Consider the following 21,487-nt stretch of genomic DNA (forward strand, 5'->3'; position numbering starts at 1 on the left):
GGAAATATATTGCTGTATATTTTAAATTCTCTCTTACATTCTGCTGTGCACATGGTTGGTTTTTTTCTTATTGTGTATTTAAGTCTTAGTATTTAAATTTAAATAAAAAATTAAATTAAAAACTATTATACTAGAAATGTAGAGTTTGGGGAGGTGTAGAACAGCAGTAATAACTACATGGTTGATAAATAGTGATTATTTTTGTTTCAGTACTATCCCCATCTCTGCCATCCTTACCTCATTCTTAGCCAAAGTAAATTCCTTCCTGCCTTTCTCCTTATGTTTTATTATTTATTTATTTATATTTATTATTTAGTATTATTAAAAACCATTAAGAAGTAGAGGCTAATCTGCAGCTTAAAAATTGCTCTAGATATATTATCAATAACATTTTAAAACAATTACATTAAGCATTCGAAATATGCCTTACCAAATAGTCTATTTTGTAATTAATCTAAGGCAATAATTGAGAATAGAAATGTATAGTACAGTATAGTGCTTTGCAATCTTTAACTTGCTATATTGAATGGTATTATTATTATCATTACCATTATTACTGTAACTATTATTACAATCCCTTGTCAAGTCAACAAGAATTTATTAAATAGCTACTATGTGCAAGATACTGTGATAACTGCTTAGGATGCAAAAAAAAAAAAAAGACAAAAGATAATCCCTGTTCTCAAGCAGTCCACTATCTAAAGGGAGTGATATGAAAATGTCACAGACAAAATATATACAGGATAAATTGGAGATAATCAATAGATGTAAGGCACTAACAATGAAAAGAATCTGCAAAGGTTTCTTGTAGAAGACAGAGCATTAACAAGAAACCAAAGAAGGAAGCCAGGGAAGTCAGGTGATGGAAGAAGAATGAAGGAAATTTCAGCATGGAGTGTAGCCAGTAACAACACCCATAGTCAGATACAGAGCATGTTGGGTGAGTGGGAAAAGTAAGGTCTAGAAAGGTCGGAGGGGTCTAGTTTAAAAAAGACTTTAAAAACCAAACAGAAGTTGTTCTATTTGATCTTGGAGTGAATAGGAAGCTACTAAAATTTATTAAATAGACAGGAGTGACATGGTCAGATCTGCTCTTTAAGAAGATTAGTTGTATAACTGAGTCAGAATGGGTTGATCCACAATGCCAATTGCTTCAAAGTAGTCAGGGAGGATAAGGATTGAAATAAAGGACCTTGTCTAAGTCCTAAGTAGTAAGACAGTCTCTGCAAGAGAAGGATTCTCAAAACTGAGTTATGGGTGCCAAAGAGAACCCATGAATTTGAAATACAGATAAAGTTTACAAAGAGGTCTTTGTGTTGTTTTAACTTAAATGGGAATGTAAATATATGCAACTAAATTGTTCATTTTAGAAATTGACCAGTATCTTAGGCTGATATAATTTAAGGATATTCAAACTCTTTCTAACTGCTTTTTCTTTAATTTGTCCTTTTCCTAACTATGTCCATAATCTGTTTCTCTTTTCTCTATGTACTCATTCCCTTGGTGATCTACATTCATTTCTATGATTCCAACCATCATTACCAAATCTCTCTATTCATCATTGGCCTCTTTTCCAAGGTTAAGATGAACTAAGTGATCCACCATCTCAGATGTTTTAGAAAGATAAAACAAGATAAAGACTCAAAAAACAACAATGAGTTTTGGAGAATAAGGTCATTGATAAACTTCTAAAGTAGCATAGGGAGTTATGCAGGGAATGAGTGAGTGGTAAAGAAGTGAAAAATAAACCACAAAGCATTTTGGAGATCTTATAATTGACATGTTCTGACCTTTTAATTATGAAATCACTCTGGATCTTCTACCTAACATAAGTATAGCACTATTTATTTTATGGTGAAATTAATATATCATCAAGATGCCTCTGGAGGTTAATACACGACACTTGTCAATCAGATATCATTTCGCTAAGAAGAGATCAAGTTTTAACAACATAGTAAACTATTTTCTTATCTAAAATTCTAGGATCTGTCATTGGCCTAATGCCCAGGAATGAACATTTATTTTGAGATAAGGGATAGAGACTGAGCCTATAACTTTATTATTATAGCAAACTCCTAAGTAAATTCCCTCTACTAATACAGGTTGCCAGATTTCCTGCAATTTATGGTCTTGCAGAGTTGCCCAGAATATTGAAATGTTAGCAGCCAAGTGGCTCAGTAGACAGAACACTGGACCTGGAGTCAAGAAGGCCTGAGTTCAAATGTGGCCTCAGACACTTATTTAGCTGTATAACCCCGGGCAACCCACTTAACCTCTGTTTGCCTAAATCAACTAGAGAAGGACATAGCAAAACATTGTAGTTTCTTTGCCAATAAAACCACATAGACAGTATTGGTGTCCTATGGTGTACAGAGTTACAAAGAGTCACACCACTAAATAACTGAAATGTTAATTTGAACAGGGTCATGGGGTATATGTCAAAGACAGGACTTAAACTCAAGTTTTCCTGGCATCAAGGCTCTTGATTTAATTTTCCATGCTCCTTCTCAATATTGCTCTACGTAAAGGCAGCTAAATGGTGAAGTGGATAGAGTGCTGAACCTAGAATCAAAAACTCTAATTCCAGCCTCAAAATTACTAGTTGTCTGACCTTGGGCAAGTTATTTAGCCTCTGTTTGGTTCATTTTCCTCATCTGTAAAAGGAAGGTAATAATCACATCTACCCTTTCCTAGAAGTTTGAGGATAAAATGAGAAAATATTTATTTTGTGAACTTTCAAATGTTATTGAAATACTACCTATTATTCTCCCATTAACTGAGTTCCTTCAGAAAAGGGACCATTCTTTGCCTTTATTTAATATAAGTATATAATGTTTTTTGACACATTGACTGAATGTAATAAAGACAATCTCTTATACTGATGAGGGCTGGAAAGAGGGGTGGGTGAAACCCCCACAAAGTCCAGAGTACAGGGGCAGGTCACCTGGAATGAATTTATGGACTCAAGCATTTTTGAGGTCAAGGTAAAGATTTATTACACTTTTCAGTGGGCAAGAGTTCTTGAGAAACCTGCAACCTTACAGGGGTACAGGCAAAGTTTACATAGGATATTCTATAGTAAAACATGTGCCAAATATGCTAACTAGGTGATTCTGGGAGAGATTAGGGAGTGCTTAAGGAGTGATTAGTTCTTAAAGGAACATGCACTTTTGGTATCCACTGCCAGAGTTCATTGCTAAAATGTCACTAAGTCAACTAAGAAATACCAGGATGCTCTCATCAATGTCTTGGTAGACAAGATAAATGTAAGGGAATATATGTACGTCTAAATGTAGGCTACATATGATTGGTCAGTGAATAGTAAATATTGTTATGACCCAGTACATAGGCCATTCAGCCAGTACACAGCTGGTTCAGACTAATAAGTTCTATAGGTGCAGCTTGTTACTGTAGAAGGAAGGGAGATAATGGTTGTTGCTGGGGTAGGCTGTATCCTTGGACTGGGGAGAAACTGCCTGGGATAGTGCTTTGAGGCTAGGGAGAAATATGATTTTTAGAGAGAAACATGTGCTTGGGGTACAAACACATACACTCAAGCACCAATCAATAAGAAAATACTCAAACTATGAAGACCCCTACAGAAACAGATAGGAGAATTTTACATATCTTTCATGGAAAAGTTTAGAATGGTTGAAAACACTGCAAATTCCTTAATCCAATCCAGAGATCTGTCAAGTGTTCCTGTTTGTGGATGGCATTGTGTTCTTTTCATCAACTCATGAAAGAGACGTCTAAGGAAATCTGTAATAATATAAGAACTTTGGCTTAACTATCCACACAAGACAAACCAAGCAGATGAAAAAAAATCTACTGTCCAAATTACAATATATATTTGCCTGTGTAACTATATATTTAGCATATCAGTTTATGCATATTGGAAACATTGAATTGGGCCCCAAATTGAACAGAAGGAAAACAGACTGGACTGAATTTGGGAAATTGCTAAGTACTTTTAATGCCCTCAATCTTTTCCATAGAAGCAATGTTACAAATGATGATTAGATGTAATTTAAATAGTATTAGTGTATTATCTACTTTAAACACCATAGCAAGTATAGACAGTTTACTAGGACTCATCCAGGAGTGTAACCATTTAAAATTCTTTTTAATCCAGAAGTACATTCCTTTATAAAACTACAGACAACTTTCTTTTCAAGTGTTGAAATGCATTTTATTTAACAAAGGGCAATACCCTTGAAAGTTGTTTTCCTCTGAAAACAAACTTTTCTCCAACTCATTCTCTTGTTTTTCAAAGACAGATAATCCACATTTAAAGAAATAAAGATACTGTAAAATCTTTATGCATTATGTAATTTATTGAATTGTGAAAATAAACCTTCCATAATATTTTAAATCCTACATTTGTAGAAATAATAGCCATTTGAATTTAGATGTAGATGATGATCTACTTTGAATAGTTCTATTAAAGATAATACTGTGTTTTCTTATAGAAGGAATTTAGTATATTTTTTGCTCTAAATTGTTCAGTTTAACAAACTACTGGTAAACACATATTACCATTAGCCCATGAGAAATAAATCAAGTATCTTCATCATTATTCATGGCCCATCACCAAATCCATTTCTAGTAACAATCTGAATCTTGCATTGGGCTCATTCATTCATTTAGCAAATAGTTGAATACCCAGAACCAAATAAACTCAAAGTATTTGTGATAGAAAGGTAAAAAATTGCAGCCTCCTACCCCAAGAAACTGACATCCATCAGGTATCTGCAAAAAGGCTAGGCACATCCAGGCTTCATTTGACAGTCCTTTGACTATTTCACAATTTCTGGGTAAATTCTCCATCTTAGAAGTGATCATTACCAGGCGGCACAACTAGGTGGCAGAGTGGATAGAGCATCAGACATAGAGTCAGGAGGACCTGAGTTCAAATCTGATCTCAGACACTTGAAACTTGTTATCTGTGTGACCCTAGGCAAGTGACTTACCCCTGATTGCCTCAAAAATTAAAAAGAAGTGATCATTAACCACAACAAAGGTAATTCAATAATCATATGTCATTAGCAAGAACTAAAACAAACAAAAACATTAATGTTACACCATAGGACTCCCTGACATACACCACACCTTTTTCCCCTTAAAAACATTTTTTTCAATTCAAGAAAGAGAGTCTGGAAGAGTACTTTGCTAAGTCTCTTCTATGATATGCCACTAAATAAATAGATAACAATTGCTCAATCCACAAGTATTTAATAAGCATTTGTTATGTGCCAGACGCTGAGCTAAGCTCTAGGGATACAAGTACAAAGAAGAAAACAATTTTCATTCAAAAGGAACTCATATTCTAATAGAAGAGACAAGTATGTATACACACACATGCACACACACATATATATATATCAAATACATGTAGAGCAAATACAAAGTTGATAAATACAAATATATGTACATTATGTGTGTATACATACATACACACACATATATATGGATATAAAAACATCAGAAGTTGCAACGTATAGTAAAGAATTGCTGACTTTACTTGTAATCCTGGAAAACTTTCAGGTGGTAATAGCCAAAAAAAAAAAAACCATAGCCACCTCAAGAATATCTGCTTCTAATGATTTTATTACTGTTGAGTTATTCTGGTAGAGATTATTTCATCGTTAATTGACATACCAATGCTACACAGGCTGATTTGAATTTTAGAGTTTGCTACATTGGTTTAGTGACTTACTTCAGTGACAGGTATCCATCACAGTCCAACATTGACCTAACATAGACTAATTTCTATTGTAAAAGATGAGCAGAGTAACTTCAAACATTCAAGTTTCTCCATGAAAAAGTCATTCTGTGCTTTTGCAATCTGTAATTCATCAATATCAATGGTGAAAATTATTCAGTACAGTTAAGATATGCCAAGCACCTACTATGTTCTAGCCTTTACGTAGGTCCTGAGGATACAAAGACAAAAAGACAAACAGTCCCTGCTCTTAAGGAATTTATATTTCACTAAAGAACACCTTGTGAAAGATCAACAAAATTATAGGAGACAAAGTAGAGTGGTTAATTTATAGAAAAATAATTTTGTTAAAAGAAAAAAGTTTATCCGAAAAAGAAAGAAATAAGATTGAGGAGAAAAGTCTTGATAAAAATCTGACATTCAGAAGTCTACTTGGAATTACCTCAAATTTTGAAGAGTAAAATCAACCTACTATCAAAGAGGAAGTGCTAGAGAACATGAATAGGCAAGTTTCAAAAGAAAAACAAACAAAAGGTAACTCACAAATTATCCCAAGCCTTCTAATGGTCAAACGAATGCAGTTAAAACTATTAGAGATCACCTTATGCCTATTGAATTGAAAATAGTCATAAATGAAAAAATTTATTGTTGGTGAGGCCTGGAGATATAGGCATACATACTGTTGGAGAAGTAATGATTCTCAGTGGTCTTTTTGGAAAGCAATATGCAAAAATTCAATATACAAAAAACAAAAAAAGATTCTATATGAAGTCTGAATTTCTATTATGAACAATTTTTTATATGCATATTCAAAAATATGGTAATAAAATTGTCTTGTTTGAGTCCCCTTCTGAAGTAAAGATATATTGTGGAAGATACCTTTATCAATTATTAATATATCAGAACCACAGTCAATTTCCATGGTCTCATACTTAAATTCATGGGGTCTTATGAGGTTCACAGTAAATACTGCAATTTTTGAAGAATCTTCTCATGAAGCCTTTAGGAAATGATTTAACTCCCAGATTTCACTATCTTCTGGAAGCAGTAAATCAAGATTACCTGAAGTCAAGTGATGCAACTTGTTTTAATAGCTCATGGGTTTATTCTGTTGGCTTATGAATCTCACAGTCTCATCAAGACACTCTTTCTCCTAATAGAACAAATATTCAGAGTCACAGAATCTTTAAGTTAGAACAGAAAGAGGCCATCAAGTCATAGTTGAACAACAATAAGAATATGGTACACTGTCCAACAAAGAGCCACCCAGGTTTTGGTTGAAGAGGAAGGGGAACCCATCAACTCTTGAAGCAGTCCATTATACCATAAACTCTAGTTATTAGAATATTTTCCCCTAACATTAGTCCTAGTTTTTGCCTCTATAATTTATAATCATTCTTCCTCATTATATTGTAAGCTCTTTGTGGACAGAAAATGTTTTTCTTTTAGTCCTAATTTGAACACTTAGCCCTAAGCACAGTTTTGCACATAGTTAGTGCCTAAGAAATGCTTTATTAACCCATTTCTTCATTCTTATAGAATTGTTTGAATTATGAAGAATGAATTGATTGTCAAGAGTCATCTGGCCAGTAACCATAGCAAGATTTAAATTCTGATCTTCCTGGCTCCAAGATCTTTTCATTCCTTCCATGTTGCCTCTTTAATATTGTCTGAGACAATTATGAATGGTCAGTCTATTTGGTCACTAGGCATGCTCCGTTCAAGATTTCATTCTTTACTATACTTTCCATCAATCAGTCATCTAAACAATTCCCTCAGACAGCAATGTGGTAACAGGTGCTATATTCTATGCTGTGAGCAATATCTCCGAGCAATTGATTTCATTCAAATAAAAAATGTAAAGCAATTGTTACTTCTGGCTAATGTAACCAACAAGAGAAAGACTAGACATTTTATCCAATTCCCAATAATTCTCAAAAGAAAAAGGAGGAATTATGCAACAAAGGCAGAGGACCTTTAGATGAGGGGGTAGATTATGAAGGCAATAACAATAGAAGTTGGTTATAAAAGGTAACTCAAACATTTTGGAAGCTTTTATTTTATGAGGAATGCCATGAAGAAAAAGAAGGAATAAATAAGTATACCTACCAGGAATGAAAGAATAAAAAATAAAGAATAAAATTTCTGAATAAACTAGACAGGTTTGGAAGAAAATTAATGAAGAAATCAAAGGTAAAGAAATCTGTTTTAAGAAAGTGTAAAGATAAAAGATTTTTAAAGACTAGGAAACAAAATAAATTGGAGAGTAGGAGAAGGGAGTGGAGTTTTAATTTACTACAACCAACAAGGTTAAAAGAAAGCAGAAAGAAAGAATTGGTAATCATTTAATAAAAGAAAACAAAATCAATAAGCAAAATTCTAAAATTAGGGAAAAGGAAATAAACATTTACTAAGCAACTACTATGTGTCAGATATCATGCTAAGCATGTTATCTCACTTAATCCACTCAACAACCCTGGGAGAAGGGTGCTATTATTATCCTCCTTTTACACTTGAGGAAACTGAGACATGAAGAGGTTAAGTGACTTGCCTAGAGTCACACAGTTAATAAGTGGTTTATAAAACCAGCTTTTAGGAAGTATTCATTAATAGCATCACAAGTTCACCAAATACCTCAGGCTTCATAGGTGAAACAGTGATGGTGAGCTACCTTAATGTGGCAAAAGTCAATTCTCAGAATCAGTAGATGCTGTAGATGCACATCAATATTCTGTTTAGGGAATTGGGTCCCCCATTTTGTTGGTTTAAAAACTGAATAAACTTCAGCTTAGAAACATCAGAAAGCAAGTTGATTGACATCAAAGTAATCAGTATGCAAAAAAAAGAAAATCTTTAGTACAGGTAATGCTGAAGTCCCAACAAGGAGAAAAAATTCACTTGTTTATCAGGACAGCTTGTGAGTGAATGTATATGGCATGCTCTTGTCCAGACTGAAAATTAACTCATCCTCACCATCAGAAAAGATGTAATGTTGGTGGAAAGAAAAACACAAGGATCAAGTGAAAGAGAAAATGGACTTTTATAAGACAATCCTTGATTGCTGTAAGCTTTCCCATGTCCACAGCCATCCTAAAATCATTGCAGCACAAATTATAACAACTCTAAGGCACTGGCATCAATCTATTTTTAATTTATAATAAATACAGTTTTTTAGCTGCTTCAGGAGTAACCCAAAATTATAGCAGTATTTAATTTCAGATTTAAGGATATAAAAGACCAGCACCTTTGACAATTTAGGCAAATCACAGAACAGAATAATGTATGCATATTTTGAGGTGAAATCTTTTGTGATTCTTATCACACAAAAAAGTTACTACTTAAGTTAACACTAAATTACTATACTGTAGTAATATGAAACCTTTAATCCTGCTCCAGGTAGAGTATATTGTGGTAGTGTAAATGTAAAAGAAAAAATAAATTTTAACTCAGAAACACGCTTAGCCTGGCTTTTGTAGGAATATCAAATTGGATATGAGTGTAGAAAGAAAAAAAAATAAAGATTTGGGGAAAAGAAAGAACTCAAGTAAATTCCTATTAAGTTGGTTAGACATGCAAGGAGTCTAAAATGCCTTCTTCCAATTATATCATGGAGCAATTAGAAAAAAACACAATTAACAGTGACAATTTAGCTTTTTGTCTCTCAATACTCTCCATTAATCCTGTTTCAGATCACAGGGGGCAATTTTTAATTAGTCTTCATTCCAACTATTAATCCATTTTCCCACTGGCATTGTGTCAGTACTGAAATGTGTTAATGAATTTATTTCTTTTCCATTTGCGATTTAGTAGTTGTCAGAAGTAGCTAATGTGATTTCAGTGAACATTGCTAATTGCTTCTTGACCATAAAATTCCTTTTTTACAAAACTTCTAAGGCTTCTCCCTTGTTGCTGTTTCATCTACCATGTTAATTATACTCAGTATCCTGTGGATAAATTCAATGACTTTTTTTTTCTCCTTCAGGGAATCAGGTTTTTATTGAAACTGAACTCTTGTTGAGTTTATAAGTTTATTTCCATTTGCTGTGGTCTTTCATTGAAATGAAACTTTCCCTAATTCACAATCAAACTCAAAATACAAATTGTAGTTGAGGAGCTATTTATGATGCGTACCACATAAGCTACTAAACTTTCGGCCTTGGGAAAAGACTGACTCTGGGACTATGAGGGGTCAGGACAGGGAGCTGGAACATGATATCAGAGAAAATGACTAGAGGAGCGTAAAAGGTAGGAATTATGGCCAAGGAGATATGCTAGCTTGTGAATCCTAAAGGCAAAGCTGAGATCAAAGTTAAGATCAATTGACCAAATTGGAGAAAATAGGTAAGATTTGGAATGTAGGTCCAGAGTCTCAGGATAAGCAAGAAAGGATTTTGAGGCACAATTTCATCAGTGAAGAATAGGTAGGAAGTGGAAATAGCACCTCAATTAAGTACCAATGAGCAAATCCAACGAAGAGCTAGAATGGTTCTCCTGGAGCAAAGCCTGGCCTGTGTCTTGGTTAGGGAGAATCCCTGGTATGATTGAATAAAGACTGGGAGATGTGAGCTGCTTCCTGTCTTAGAGAAGGTTCTGGGGGTGCTGGAGACTGTAGGAGAGATGTGATTCTTCTAATGCAGTGGTCTCCAATATGAGTACTTAGTCCCAATAACAATGGTCCCTTAAGGGAGTGGAGGGGTGGAAAAATGGGCTACTTCCTACCTTTTTCCTTTACTCTCCCCTAAATGGAGATGTATTTCCAACACAGCTACTATACCCAATTCAACATTCCTCCCCACAACCAAACCACTGGCATTTTGTGTTTATTGCCTGGGCCCCTCAAAGATGTTATTCTCAGCTATCTGCCCTGGTAAATTTCTCACATTGGCATCTGAAATAACCTTCCTATCTTGCTTCAAAATGATAGAATCTCTGATTTCTTTCCAGGTATAGTTTTTGTAACATCCCTTATATGAAACTTTTCTTGATCTCCCTGGTGGCTAGTGCCACCTGATATTATTTCTTATTTCCTTGTGCATCTTATGTATGCATTTACTTACTTGTATACAAGTTGTACATAAGATGGAGCTTCTTTGAGAGCCTAGAACAAAGTGAGGCTGGTGGCCTTGCACAGCCCTCCCTCTCTCAAATCAAAGTCAACTGCAAGTCATCTTATCATTTACCTGATGTCATGATCCTTTTAGAAAAACAAAGGACAAAACACAACTAAAAACCAGTGTTATGCTTAATATTATTTATCAGAGATACAAAGAAAGAATGAAACATAGCCCCCACCAACAAGTTTTAAGGACACTGGGTAAACAAGTCCAAGTAAAGTGTGCCTAGTTTTCAACTGTTATTCATATTTACAGTAAGACAAAAGCAGTGTGTGTGTTTGGAGGGTTGGATAGAGGAAGGTACAATGTCATCCTGTCTATATATTGCTGCATACGCTAAAATAATTTTTCATAGAGAAATGGGGTAAAATTTGTTTGTTCCCAAATCACTCATGCTTTTCAACAGGAAGGTACCTACTTTGGGGAAGTATTGGAGATGAGGTACTATTTCAGGCTATAAAATGCATCTTCTACTATTCCGTGATTTGTACAGGTAGAGTTAAGGTCACAAAATTTTGGTCTAATACAGAGAGTGCATGCTACAGTGGAAAGACTTTGTATTTAGAGAGAGAGGACTTATTTTAAATCCTGTACTGGACATAAAAGTCACTTTAACTTCTTTGGATCTCAGTTTCCTCATCTGTCAAATGAGTGAGTTAGACTAATTGGTATATTAAGTCCCTTCTAGCTCTAAACCTATGTGTCAATCAATGTAAGATACATGCTTAGTGTATACCAGCATTTTTTCTGCAATTTATAGTCTTAGGGACTTTCTTGATGCTCTGAGAGATTATAATTGTTATATAATTAAATACCTAAAGTCACACAAAATCAGAGGCAGGACTTAGATCTATGTCTTCTGAACCTCTTATGTAGGTACCTCTGATGTAGATATGTCATGATATGGATACCATATGGATTTGCTGATTTGTTTTTCTTTGTAGGATTTGATTGCAGACCTGAAGGAGAATCTTTCAGGACATTTTAAGGATGTTATGGTTGGTCTGATGTATCCACCACCATCTTATGATGCTCATGAGCTCTGGCATGCCATGAAGGTACTTCTCCAGTCCCCTAAACCCTAGGAACTATTCTCAGATACTGTTTGCCTATTTATTTCTCTTGCTTTCTGACATTCAACAGGATTCTCAAATGTGGTAAAGGCCATTTCTAAGTGATCCTTAATGAGAAATGATAATTACATTGTGCAATGTGATTTATATTTGTTGTCATATTAAGGAGGGCAATTCTGCTCTTTAAAAAGTCGGTAATCACTTTAGCACATCAAGTACAAATAAGAAATAGAATCAGAGATGAAATGTTTGTACTATTTTTTCTATTTATTTTGATAAGACCTTAAGTTTCTCCTTTATGAAATAATATCCTCTCCCATGTAGTTGAATTTCCATTTTGAAAAAGAGATGATTTTTTTCTTACAAAAAACTCATTTCCTAAAACTGAAATAATTATAGATTGTGTTAAGGTTTTTTTTTGCTGTTGCTGTTGCTTGGAGATTGGTACATTCCTTCTTACTTTTAATGCCTCTACTCAAACACCAGCAGGACTTTTTGAAATCTTTCCAAAATTAGTTGGCAGAGAAGATTATCACAGTCTGTGAACAGAGGGCATGGGGGCAAGACCAGTTGGTAGTTATTATTTAGAGCCAGAATAAACATCACTAAAGTCTTTCCTATATTTGGAACTACTTTTGTTTTATTAAAATACATGTCAATTCTATCTATCTCAGGGATTTGACTAAGACTTATAAAATACATCTGGAATCAAAGATAATCAGTGAACTCAAAGCTTACCATTGATTTATAATCATAACTTTTTATTGATCACTATTCCAATCAGTCAGTCAACAAACATTTATTAAGTACCTACTATGTACCAGGCAATGGCACATAGCTCTGGGGATTAAAAAAAAAAAAAAGGCAAAAAAGTCCCTGCCCTCCAGGAGCTCACAGTTTAATGGACTGTAATTCTGAGAAATGAATTCCAAGGAACAGAAAATATTGCTAGCTGTTTTCTTTAAAAATTAGATAGTTAAACAAAATGGAAAGACAATGAGTTGTGGTTAGATTGCTAGATAAGAAACTCTGAGTTCAAATCTCCACTTCTTATACTATTTATTACTAACTGTGACCCTGGGCAAGTCAAGTCCTGAGAACCTCAGATGACTACTTGGGTTATATTTTTTTAATGAGCTGCATGAAAAGAACGAATTTCCTACAACAATAGGAACTCAGATCCTCCTATGGTCACATTTACAAAACATTGTCAAAAACTCTTAGACCTAAAAGGGGGATAATACAGAGCCATTCAAATACAGTAGGTACACAAAATGAACCCATTCATTTAATAAGGAAGAAACCTTCAGATTTTGACATTTTTAAAATCCTATATAATTGCTATTATTATTAGTATCATTATTACTACCATCATAGATTGATCATAAAGAATTAGGAGAAAAAATATGGCTGGGACTGACTTTTTTAACACCCAGGGCCAGAGACATTGGTTATAGTTCTGATTACTATTTTTTAAAAATGGATTTCTATGTACCAAACTTTCAATGGCAAATATGGAAAGACTTTTTGTAGGAAATATTGCTGTTCAAATCCATTTTATTTTAAGATAAACTATCTAGGCCTCAGTGATAATACGAAAAGGAAATTACTCACCTTGATACAAGAAAGTTATTTATTGGGGGGCGGAGCCAAGATGGCAGAGTAGAAAGACACACATACACATAGCTCTGAACCCACAACCCATAGAACATCTGTAAAAAGGAACTCACGGCGAATTCTGGAGCAGTAGAGGCCACAGAACAGTGGAGTGAAGGAGATTTCTGTTCCAGAGGGACCTGCAAACTTCTCACAAAAGGTCCTTCGCGCCGCGGACTGGGCGCCAGGACTGGGAGCCGAGTACAGCCCTGCCACGCCCGCGGCACCGAGAGAAGCAGATCCGAGCGGGCTTCAGGGACGGGTTAAGATTAAAAGAGAATCGAAGTAATGGGGGACAGGATAGGATGGAGGGAAATATACTTAGTCTTATACAACACAACTATTATGGAAGTCATTTGCAAAACTACACAGATTTGGCCTATATTGAATTGCTTGCCTTCCAAAGGCAAGGGTTGGGGAGGGAGGGAGGTAAAGAAGTTGGAACTCAAAGTGTTAGAAACAACTGTCGAGTAATGTTCTTGCCACTAGGAAATAAGAAATACAGGTAAAGGGGTATAGAAAGTTATCTGGCTCTACAGGACAAAAGAGAAGATGGAGACAAGGGCAGAGAGGGATGATTGAAGAGAGAGCAGATTGGTGATAGGGGCAATTAGAATGCTTGGTGTTTGGGGGGGGAGGGGAGAAAAGGGGAGAAAATTTGTAACCCAAAATTTTGTTAAAATGAATGTCAAATAAATTAAAAAAAAGAAAGAAAGTTATTTATCTTAAGATCTAGCAGACCACTGAAGAAAATAAAACTTATGATTTCTTCCATAAGATTAAATTCTTCACTTGGCCCAAGGAGCATTATTCCATTTTCTTTGATCTAAACACCTGCAGATGGCCTTGGCTAGAATTATGCTCAATTACTCCCTGCAACCAAAATACAATCAGATCCTAGTTTTAGTAACTGTTACCCGCTGTTCTATTGCAGGTTGCTGCTTTAGAGCAAGAGAACCGGGTTTGAATTCCCTCTGTGCTTCTTACTACTTGCATGATCTTAGGCAAGTTAAAATTTCTCTGGGGGTCAATTTGTTAAAATGTTTTAAAAAAAGAAAGGAATTCGGCGAGATGAGAGGTGTCAGACACACAGCCCACAAGTGTCAAGCCTTAACAAGATTAAAATATAATTAGAAAATATTTAGCACAGTGAGCAAAAATATAATAAGACATAGAAAATACAAGATTTTCAAACTAAATCAATATGTGCCTTTATGTATGGATGAATGACACTATTTCTATTTGATCATCTAGCCATTGGGCTAGATATTCTCTAATGCTGCCCCTTACTGCTTTGAATTCTACAATTCTATAAAATTCTGTGTTTTTATATTGTTTTCTGACCCAGTAGATTCTTCTACTTCAGCTTGGCTATCTAAGAAATGGTGTCCACCTCCAAGTGAGAAGAGAAGAGAAAACAACCCGCTGAAAAATGCAAATGTTTCTGTCCCTATGGACACTCATTAAATCCTTTGTAAAGAATCAGTGCCAGGTGTCCTGACAAGCCCATGTAAAGGAAGTGACAGTGAATTTTCTGTCTTCTAGTGCTAATCATTGAATCATAGATAAAATGATCTGGGCTCTGTCAAAGTCACAATAAGATGTAAGCTCGAGACGCACATACACATAGCTCCAAACCCACAAACCACAGAATGGCAGAGGGGACTAACCCAGGGCGAATTCTGCACCCAGAGACCATGGAATATTGGAGCGAGGGAGATTTCTGTTCTGGAGAGACCTGCAAACCTCTCACGGGGGTCCTTCGTGCCGGGGACTGGGCGCTGGGGCGGGAAGAGGAGAGCAGCCCTGCCGCGGCAGCGACACCGTGGGAAAGAGATCCGAGAGGGCTGCGGAACGGAGTCTCCAGCGGCCACGCGGGTCCCCCCACCCACAGAGGGACCGGCAAACCTCTCGCAAAAGGTCCGTTGCGCTGCAGACGCGGAGCCCAGCCCGGACCTGCGGCGGCGACGGCGGCCGCGGCTCCGAGAGACACAGTTCTGAGAGGGCTCCGGAGGCGGGATCTTCAGCAGCGGCACAAGCCCCCCCACCAACAGGTGACTGACGGGGGTAGGTGAGAGAGTCTCTTTGGCGGGTTGAGAGGGGAGTGAGGTGCCCCCATAGCTCGGGCCCCCCCGGGAGGTGGGGGCTGAGAGGCGGCTGCGGACGGGGGCTCCCCAAACGGACGGGAGCCTGGATCCATTGTGGAAGGTCTCTGCATAAACCCCCTGAGGGAAGTGAGCCAGAGAGGCGGCCCTGCCCCTGACCTCAGCACCTGAACTAAATTTAACACTGAATAACAGCCCTGCCCCCGCCAAAAATCCTAAGGCGGGAAGCAGCATTTGAATCTCAGTCCCCAAATGCTGGCTGGGAGGACCAGGAGGCGAGGTGGGTGTGAGGAGAACATTCAGAGGTCAGGCCACTAGGTGGAGACAATGCCAAGAAAAGGGAAAAGAAATAGAACTATTGAAGGGTACTTTATCGGAGAAAAAACACTTCCTCCCTTCCTTTCTGATGGGGAGGAACAATGCTTGCCATCAGGCAAAGACACAGAAATTGAGGACTCTGTGCCCCAGCCCACCCAATGGGCTCAGGCCATGGAAGAGCTCAAGAGGAATTTTGAAAATCAAGTTAGAGAGATGGAGGAAAGACTGGGAAGGGAAATGAGAGGGATAAGGGAGAAGCATGAAAAACAGATCAGCTCCCTACTAAAGGAGAACCAAAAAAATCTTGAAGAAATTGGCACCTTGAGAACTAGCCTAACTCAGCTGGCAAGGGAGGTGCAAGGGGCCAATGAGGAGAAGAATGCTTTCAAAAGCAGAATTAAACAAATGGAAAAGGAGATTCAAAAGCTCACTGAAGAAAATAGATCTCTCAAATCTGGAATGGTACAGATGGAAGCTTTGGACTTTTCGAGAAAGACAGATATCTCACAACATACCGCGCAGATTTGAAAAATGGAAGATAATGTGAAATATCTTATTGGAAAAGCAACTGACCTGGAAAATAGAATCAGGAGAGACAATGTAAAAATTCTGGGACTACCTGAAAACCATGATCAAAAGAAGAGCCTAGACATCATCCTCCACGAAATTATCAAGGAAAACTGCCCTGAGATTCTAGAACCAGAAGGCAAAATAAATATTCAAGGAATCCTCAGAACACCGCATGAAAGAGATCCAAAAAGAGAAACTCCTAGGAGCATTGTGGCCAAATTCCAGAATTCCCAGGTGAAGGAGAAAATATTGCAAGCAGCTAGAAAGAAACAATTCAAGTATTGTGGAAATACAATCAGGATAGTACAAGATCTGGCACCTTCTACATTGAGGGATAGAAGGGAATGGAATAGGATATTCCAGAAGTCAAAGGAACTAGGACTGAAGCCAAGAATCACCTACCCAGCAAAACTGAGTATAATACTTCAGGAGAAAAAATGGTCTTTCAATGAAATAGAAGACTTTCAAATTTTCCTGATGAAAAGACCAGGGCTGGAAAGAAAATTTGACTTTCTAACACAAGAATGAAGAGAACCATAAAAAGGCGAACAGCAAAGAGAAATCATAAGGGACTTACTAAAGTTGAACTGTTTACATTGCTACATGGAAAGACAATATTTATAACTCTTGAAACATTTCAGTATCTGAGCACTGGGTGGGAGTACACACATGCACACATGCACACATACATAGAGACAGAGTGCACAGAGTGAATTGAAGAGGATGGGATCATATACTAAAAAAAAAAAATGAAATCAAGCAGTGAGAGAGAAATATTGGGAGGAGAAAGGGAGAAGTTATATGGGGCAAATTATCTCTCATAAAAGAGGCAAGCAAAAGACTTATTAGTGGTGGGATAAAGAGGGGAGGCAAGAGAAAAACATGAGATCTACTCTCATCACATTCCACTAAAGGAAAGAATATAATGCACACTCATTCTGATAGGAAAACCTATCTCATAATACAGGAGAGTGGGGGACAGGGGCACAAGCAGGGTGGGGGGGAGGATAGAGGGGAGGGCATGGGGAGGAGAATGCAATCCGAGGTCGACACTCATGGGGAGGGAAAGGACCATAAGAAAATAGAAGTAATGGGGGACAGGACAGGATGGAGGGAAATATAGTTAGTCTTATACAACACAACTAGTATGGAAATCATTTGCAAAACTAAACAGATATGGCCTATATTGAACTGCCTGTCTTCCAAGGGGAAGGGGTAGAGAGGGAGGGAGCTAAAGAAGTTGGAACTCAAAGTGTTAGGACCAAATGTAATGTTCTTACCCCTGGGTAACAAGAAACACAGGTTAAGGGGTCAAGAAAGCTATCTGGCCCTACAGGACAAAAGAGAAGACGGAGACAAGGGCAGGGAGGGAGGATAGAGGAGAGAGCAGATAGGTCACAGGGGCAATTAGAAAACTTGGGTCTGGGGGGGGGAGGGGGAAAAAAGGGGAGAAAATGTGTAACCCAAAATTGTGTGAAAATAAATGTTAAAAGTTTAATAAAAAAAAAAAAGATGTAAGCTCATTGAGACAGACAGATGTAGTGGTAAAGTGCTGAACTTGGGAGTCCTGAGTTTGAATCCTGCCTCAGACACTTAATAGCTGAATGACCTGGAGTAGGAAAGCTACTTAAACTCTCTGGGACTCAGTTCCTTACCCATAAGATAAGGAAGTTGGGACTTAATGACCTCTAAGTCCCTTCCAATTCTAAATTTTTGATCCTATGACTATTCACGTTTTATTGAATCTTTTTATTTATTTATGTATTTTTCCTTTGAATGCACACCACCAACTACATTTTCTTTCACATGGAATCTGGCAGAACTGAATAAATGTTTGTAGAATGGAATTATATTGAATTGAATCCACCAGACAAATACACATAACCTTAGAGGTCACCCAGACACTGAATCAGAAACTACTTAATCTCTCTCTAGGAGCTGGTTCCCAAAATCCCACCCCTATAAATTAAATTTATTCAGCTACTAATATTGATTTACCTTTATTTCCACACTGCAAAATATCCTACAGTTTTAATGTCTCAGTGATCTCAGCATGCCTCTTCCAGCATCAGTCAAGAAGAATTCTTGTAATGTAGTTGTAGTGATAAATATTTGTCATTCAATTCTATGTAAATATCTCCTTATTTAAATACCTTCTGAACCATTAATCCACAGTATGTGTTATGTGTCTCCTTCTGTTTTGTTTTGTTTTCTTTCTAGGGAGCAGGCACAGAAGAGAATTGCCTCATTGATATATTAGCATCAAGAACAAATGGAGAAATTTTCCAGATGAAAGAAGCATACTACTTGCGTAATGCTTATTATATATTTATAGATAGATATACACACATATACATATATATGTATGTATATATACACATGTACGTATAATCACATGTGCATGCCAGACTTTGCTATGAATAAAGCAAACAGAACCTCCAGTTTAGGTCTAGTCAACAAGAATTTATTAAGCACCTACTATGTGCTAAGTACATAGAGTATACCATGAAAATACTCTGCTCCTTTAAATGTCTTTGAAAGTGGCCTCTCAATCAGTATTAAGGTATGGTGATGACATGAACCTGACTTGGTTCCATGGAGAAGTAGGCTAAATAAAAGATTCTCTGGGAATAGCTAGTGCCTGATAGGCAAATTCTTCCCAAGTCAGGAAACTTATCAGACAGTTTATGATACCCTGAGACACTTTATCCTTGGGAGGCAGAGTAGTACAATGGATTTGGAAGTAATTCAACTGAGTTAAAAATCTGATTCTGCTACTTGCTAACTGTGACAATGGGCAAGTCACTTTATCTTTTAAGCCTTGTTTTAGTCATTTGCAAAGTAGAGATCATAGACTAGATAGTATCTAAGATCCCTTCAACTTTAAATCTATAATTCTATGATCTTACAGGCATGTGTTCACATGCTAACCAAAGGGAAAAGGGATGTTTCCTGCATAGACAAAATAAAGGGAAATTTAACAATTTACCTAGTGGAATTCACTACAGTGATAGACAACCAATAAAATAATTCACATCAGTGAATGCTTTTCCTTTTGATATCTCTAATAATTATCTGCACAATTGCCTCAACTCATCATTTTGATTTATTTATACATCAGTAATCTATATGTCACCCCAATTCACCCAAAAATCAGATTTTCTACAAAATTTCAACATAAAAATATAAGCTATTTTTTCTTTCCAACAAGCTTGAATGCTGTGGAACCTGCTGTATCATCCTTGAAATTTCTAGGAGGCACCATCACTTGGAAAATTTAAAATAATACAAAGCATTCCAAGTATTTTCAGGGAGGTCATCTGGGAGGCAACGGCATCTCTCTTTCTTTATATCTCAAGGATCTAAGTTTCTTTTTAATTATGAAATTTAATTATGAAATAAGCCATTACAAAATAGCTGCCAGTGGTGTTTATCAGTGTTTATGAGTGAGCAGGAAAAGCAAACTGGTTGTTTCTTTTTTGTGATCCTTAATGATGACTTCTGAGGAGAAGGTGTTAAAAGACATAAATGTCAACTGCCAGGATGTATTTTCTGAGCTTTGAACCTATTACTTCTAGAGAATTATCACTAGAGTATTCCAAGCACATCACATGTATAGGCCTATAATAAATCATTCCTTTTAACATAGCCTTTTTCTTCTGCAGAATACAATAGTGACCTTCAGCAAGACATTTATTCAGAGACTTCTGGACACTTCAGAGACACACTTATGAATCTGGTCCAGGTACTATAATCCCAAACTCAAACATGAAGCACACTGTTCAGAAGCATGAGTCAAACTTATGTTCACAATTAAAGTAGGAAGCACTGGCTTCTAACTTACTATTCAACACTCAATCACACTCAGAGGAATTGTTTGGTATAGAGAGTAAGATAATTTCCCAAAAGGATTAAGAGATTTGAAATTAATGCTCTGTACAGTTCTTATTTTCAATTATGAATAGTTTTTGAGATTACTAGTTTTATTGGAAATTCTAAATTAAACATTAATACAAACTACAGTTTGTAGGTGATGCAACAGATAGAGTTCTGGGCCTGGAATCAGGAAGACCTGAGTTTAAATCTGAGATGAGACCCTTATTAATTGTACAGTTTTGGCAAGTTCCTTAACTTTTATATGTTTCAACTTCCACATTTGTAAAAAAAAAAAAAAAAAATGGAAAAAGGAAGTATAGTACCTACTTCCCAGAGTTATTATGAGGTTTAAATGAGACAATGTTTATAAAATGTTTTGCAAACCTTAAAGGAGCAAATGAATGCTAGCAATTATTATTGTAGTTGCATTGAAGTTTGGGGTGCTCAGGACCCCAAAATAGCAACTCTCTGAGGGCTGCCAGAATGAATAAAACTCCAGCCTTCTTTTAGACAAAGAAAAACAAGGTTTATTTAAGATCCTTCATATTGGTTTGACTCTTAAGAAGTCACATCATTTGTGAGGTTTGTACTGAAAGCAAATCAGATAGAATCTGAGCTAGTCGAATCTAAGCTAGTTTGAGTTTATATACAGAAAGACTGTGGGAGAGATTTAGGGCTGGTCTAGTAGTCTTGAGGAGAACTCTAAGGAGAAACTTAATGGGACTGGGATGACTTGAAGTCAGAACCAAGAGAGTGGAATTTTAATGAGATCAAGGGTGGGAAGGCAATAGAAGGTAACAGACAATGGAGGGCTAGGCTCAGTTAAGGATAATAAAAGGCTTACAGCCTCAGGCAAGCTCCCAAATCAAGTGGGAAGGAGAGTTCAAGGAGATTCCCAGAGCTTATACCCCATTAGTTGCTTTTAAAATTTTGCATTTAGAATCATTACTTTCAACAAATAAAGAATCATTGCACTTTTAATCCATCCCTCTACGTGCCCAATACCATTTTAGAATAGAATATCATTTTATTTTATGCTTCTTTACTTCT

The 21,487-nt window shown here is 36.5% G+C and overlaps 1 protein-coding gene across 1 annotated transcript in view; it reads left to right on the forward strand.

Annotated features, from left to right (window-relative positions):
* Positions 1-21,487, forward strand: part of ANXA10 (annexin A10) — a 115,983-nt gene that overhangs the window by 48,216 nt on the left and 46,280 nt on the right. Inside the window, exons 4-6 of the mRNA XM_072625146.1 lie at positions 11,784-11,897; positions 18,782-18,872; positions 20,227-20,306. Coding sequence (XP_072481247.1) covers positions 11,784-11,897; positions 18,782-18,872; positions 20,227-20,306 — 285 coding nt within the window. The remainder of the gene's footprint in view (positions 1-11,783; positions 11,898-18,781; positions 18,873-20,226; positions 20,307-21,487) is intronic.

This window comes from Notamacropus eugenii, chromosome 7, assembly GCF_028372415.1.
Source record: "Notamacropus eugenii isolate mMacEug1 chromosome 7, mMacEug1.pri_v2, whole genome shotgun sequence".
Classification (NCBI taxonomy): Eukaryota; Metazoa; Chordata; class Mammalia; order Diprotodontia; family Macropodidae; genus Notamacropus; species Notamacropus eugenii.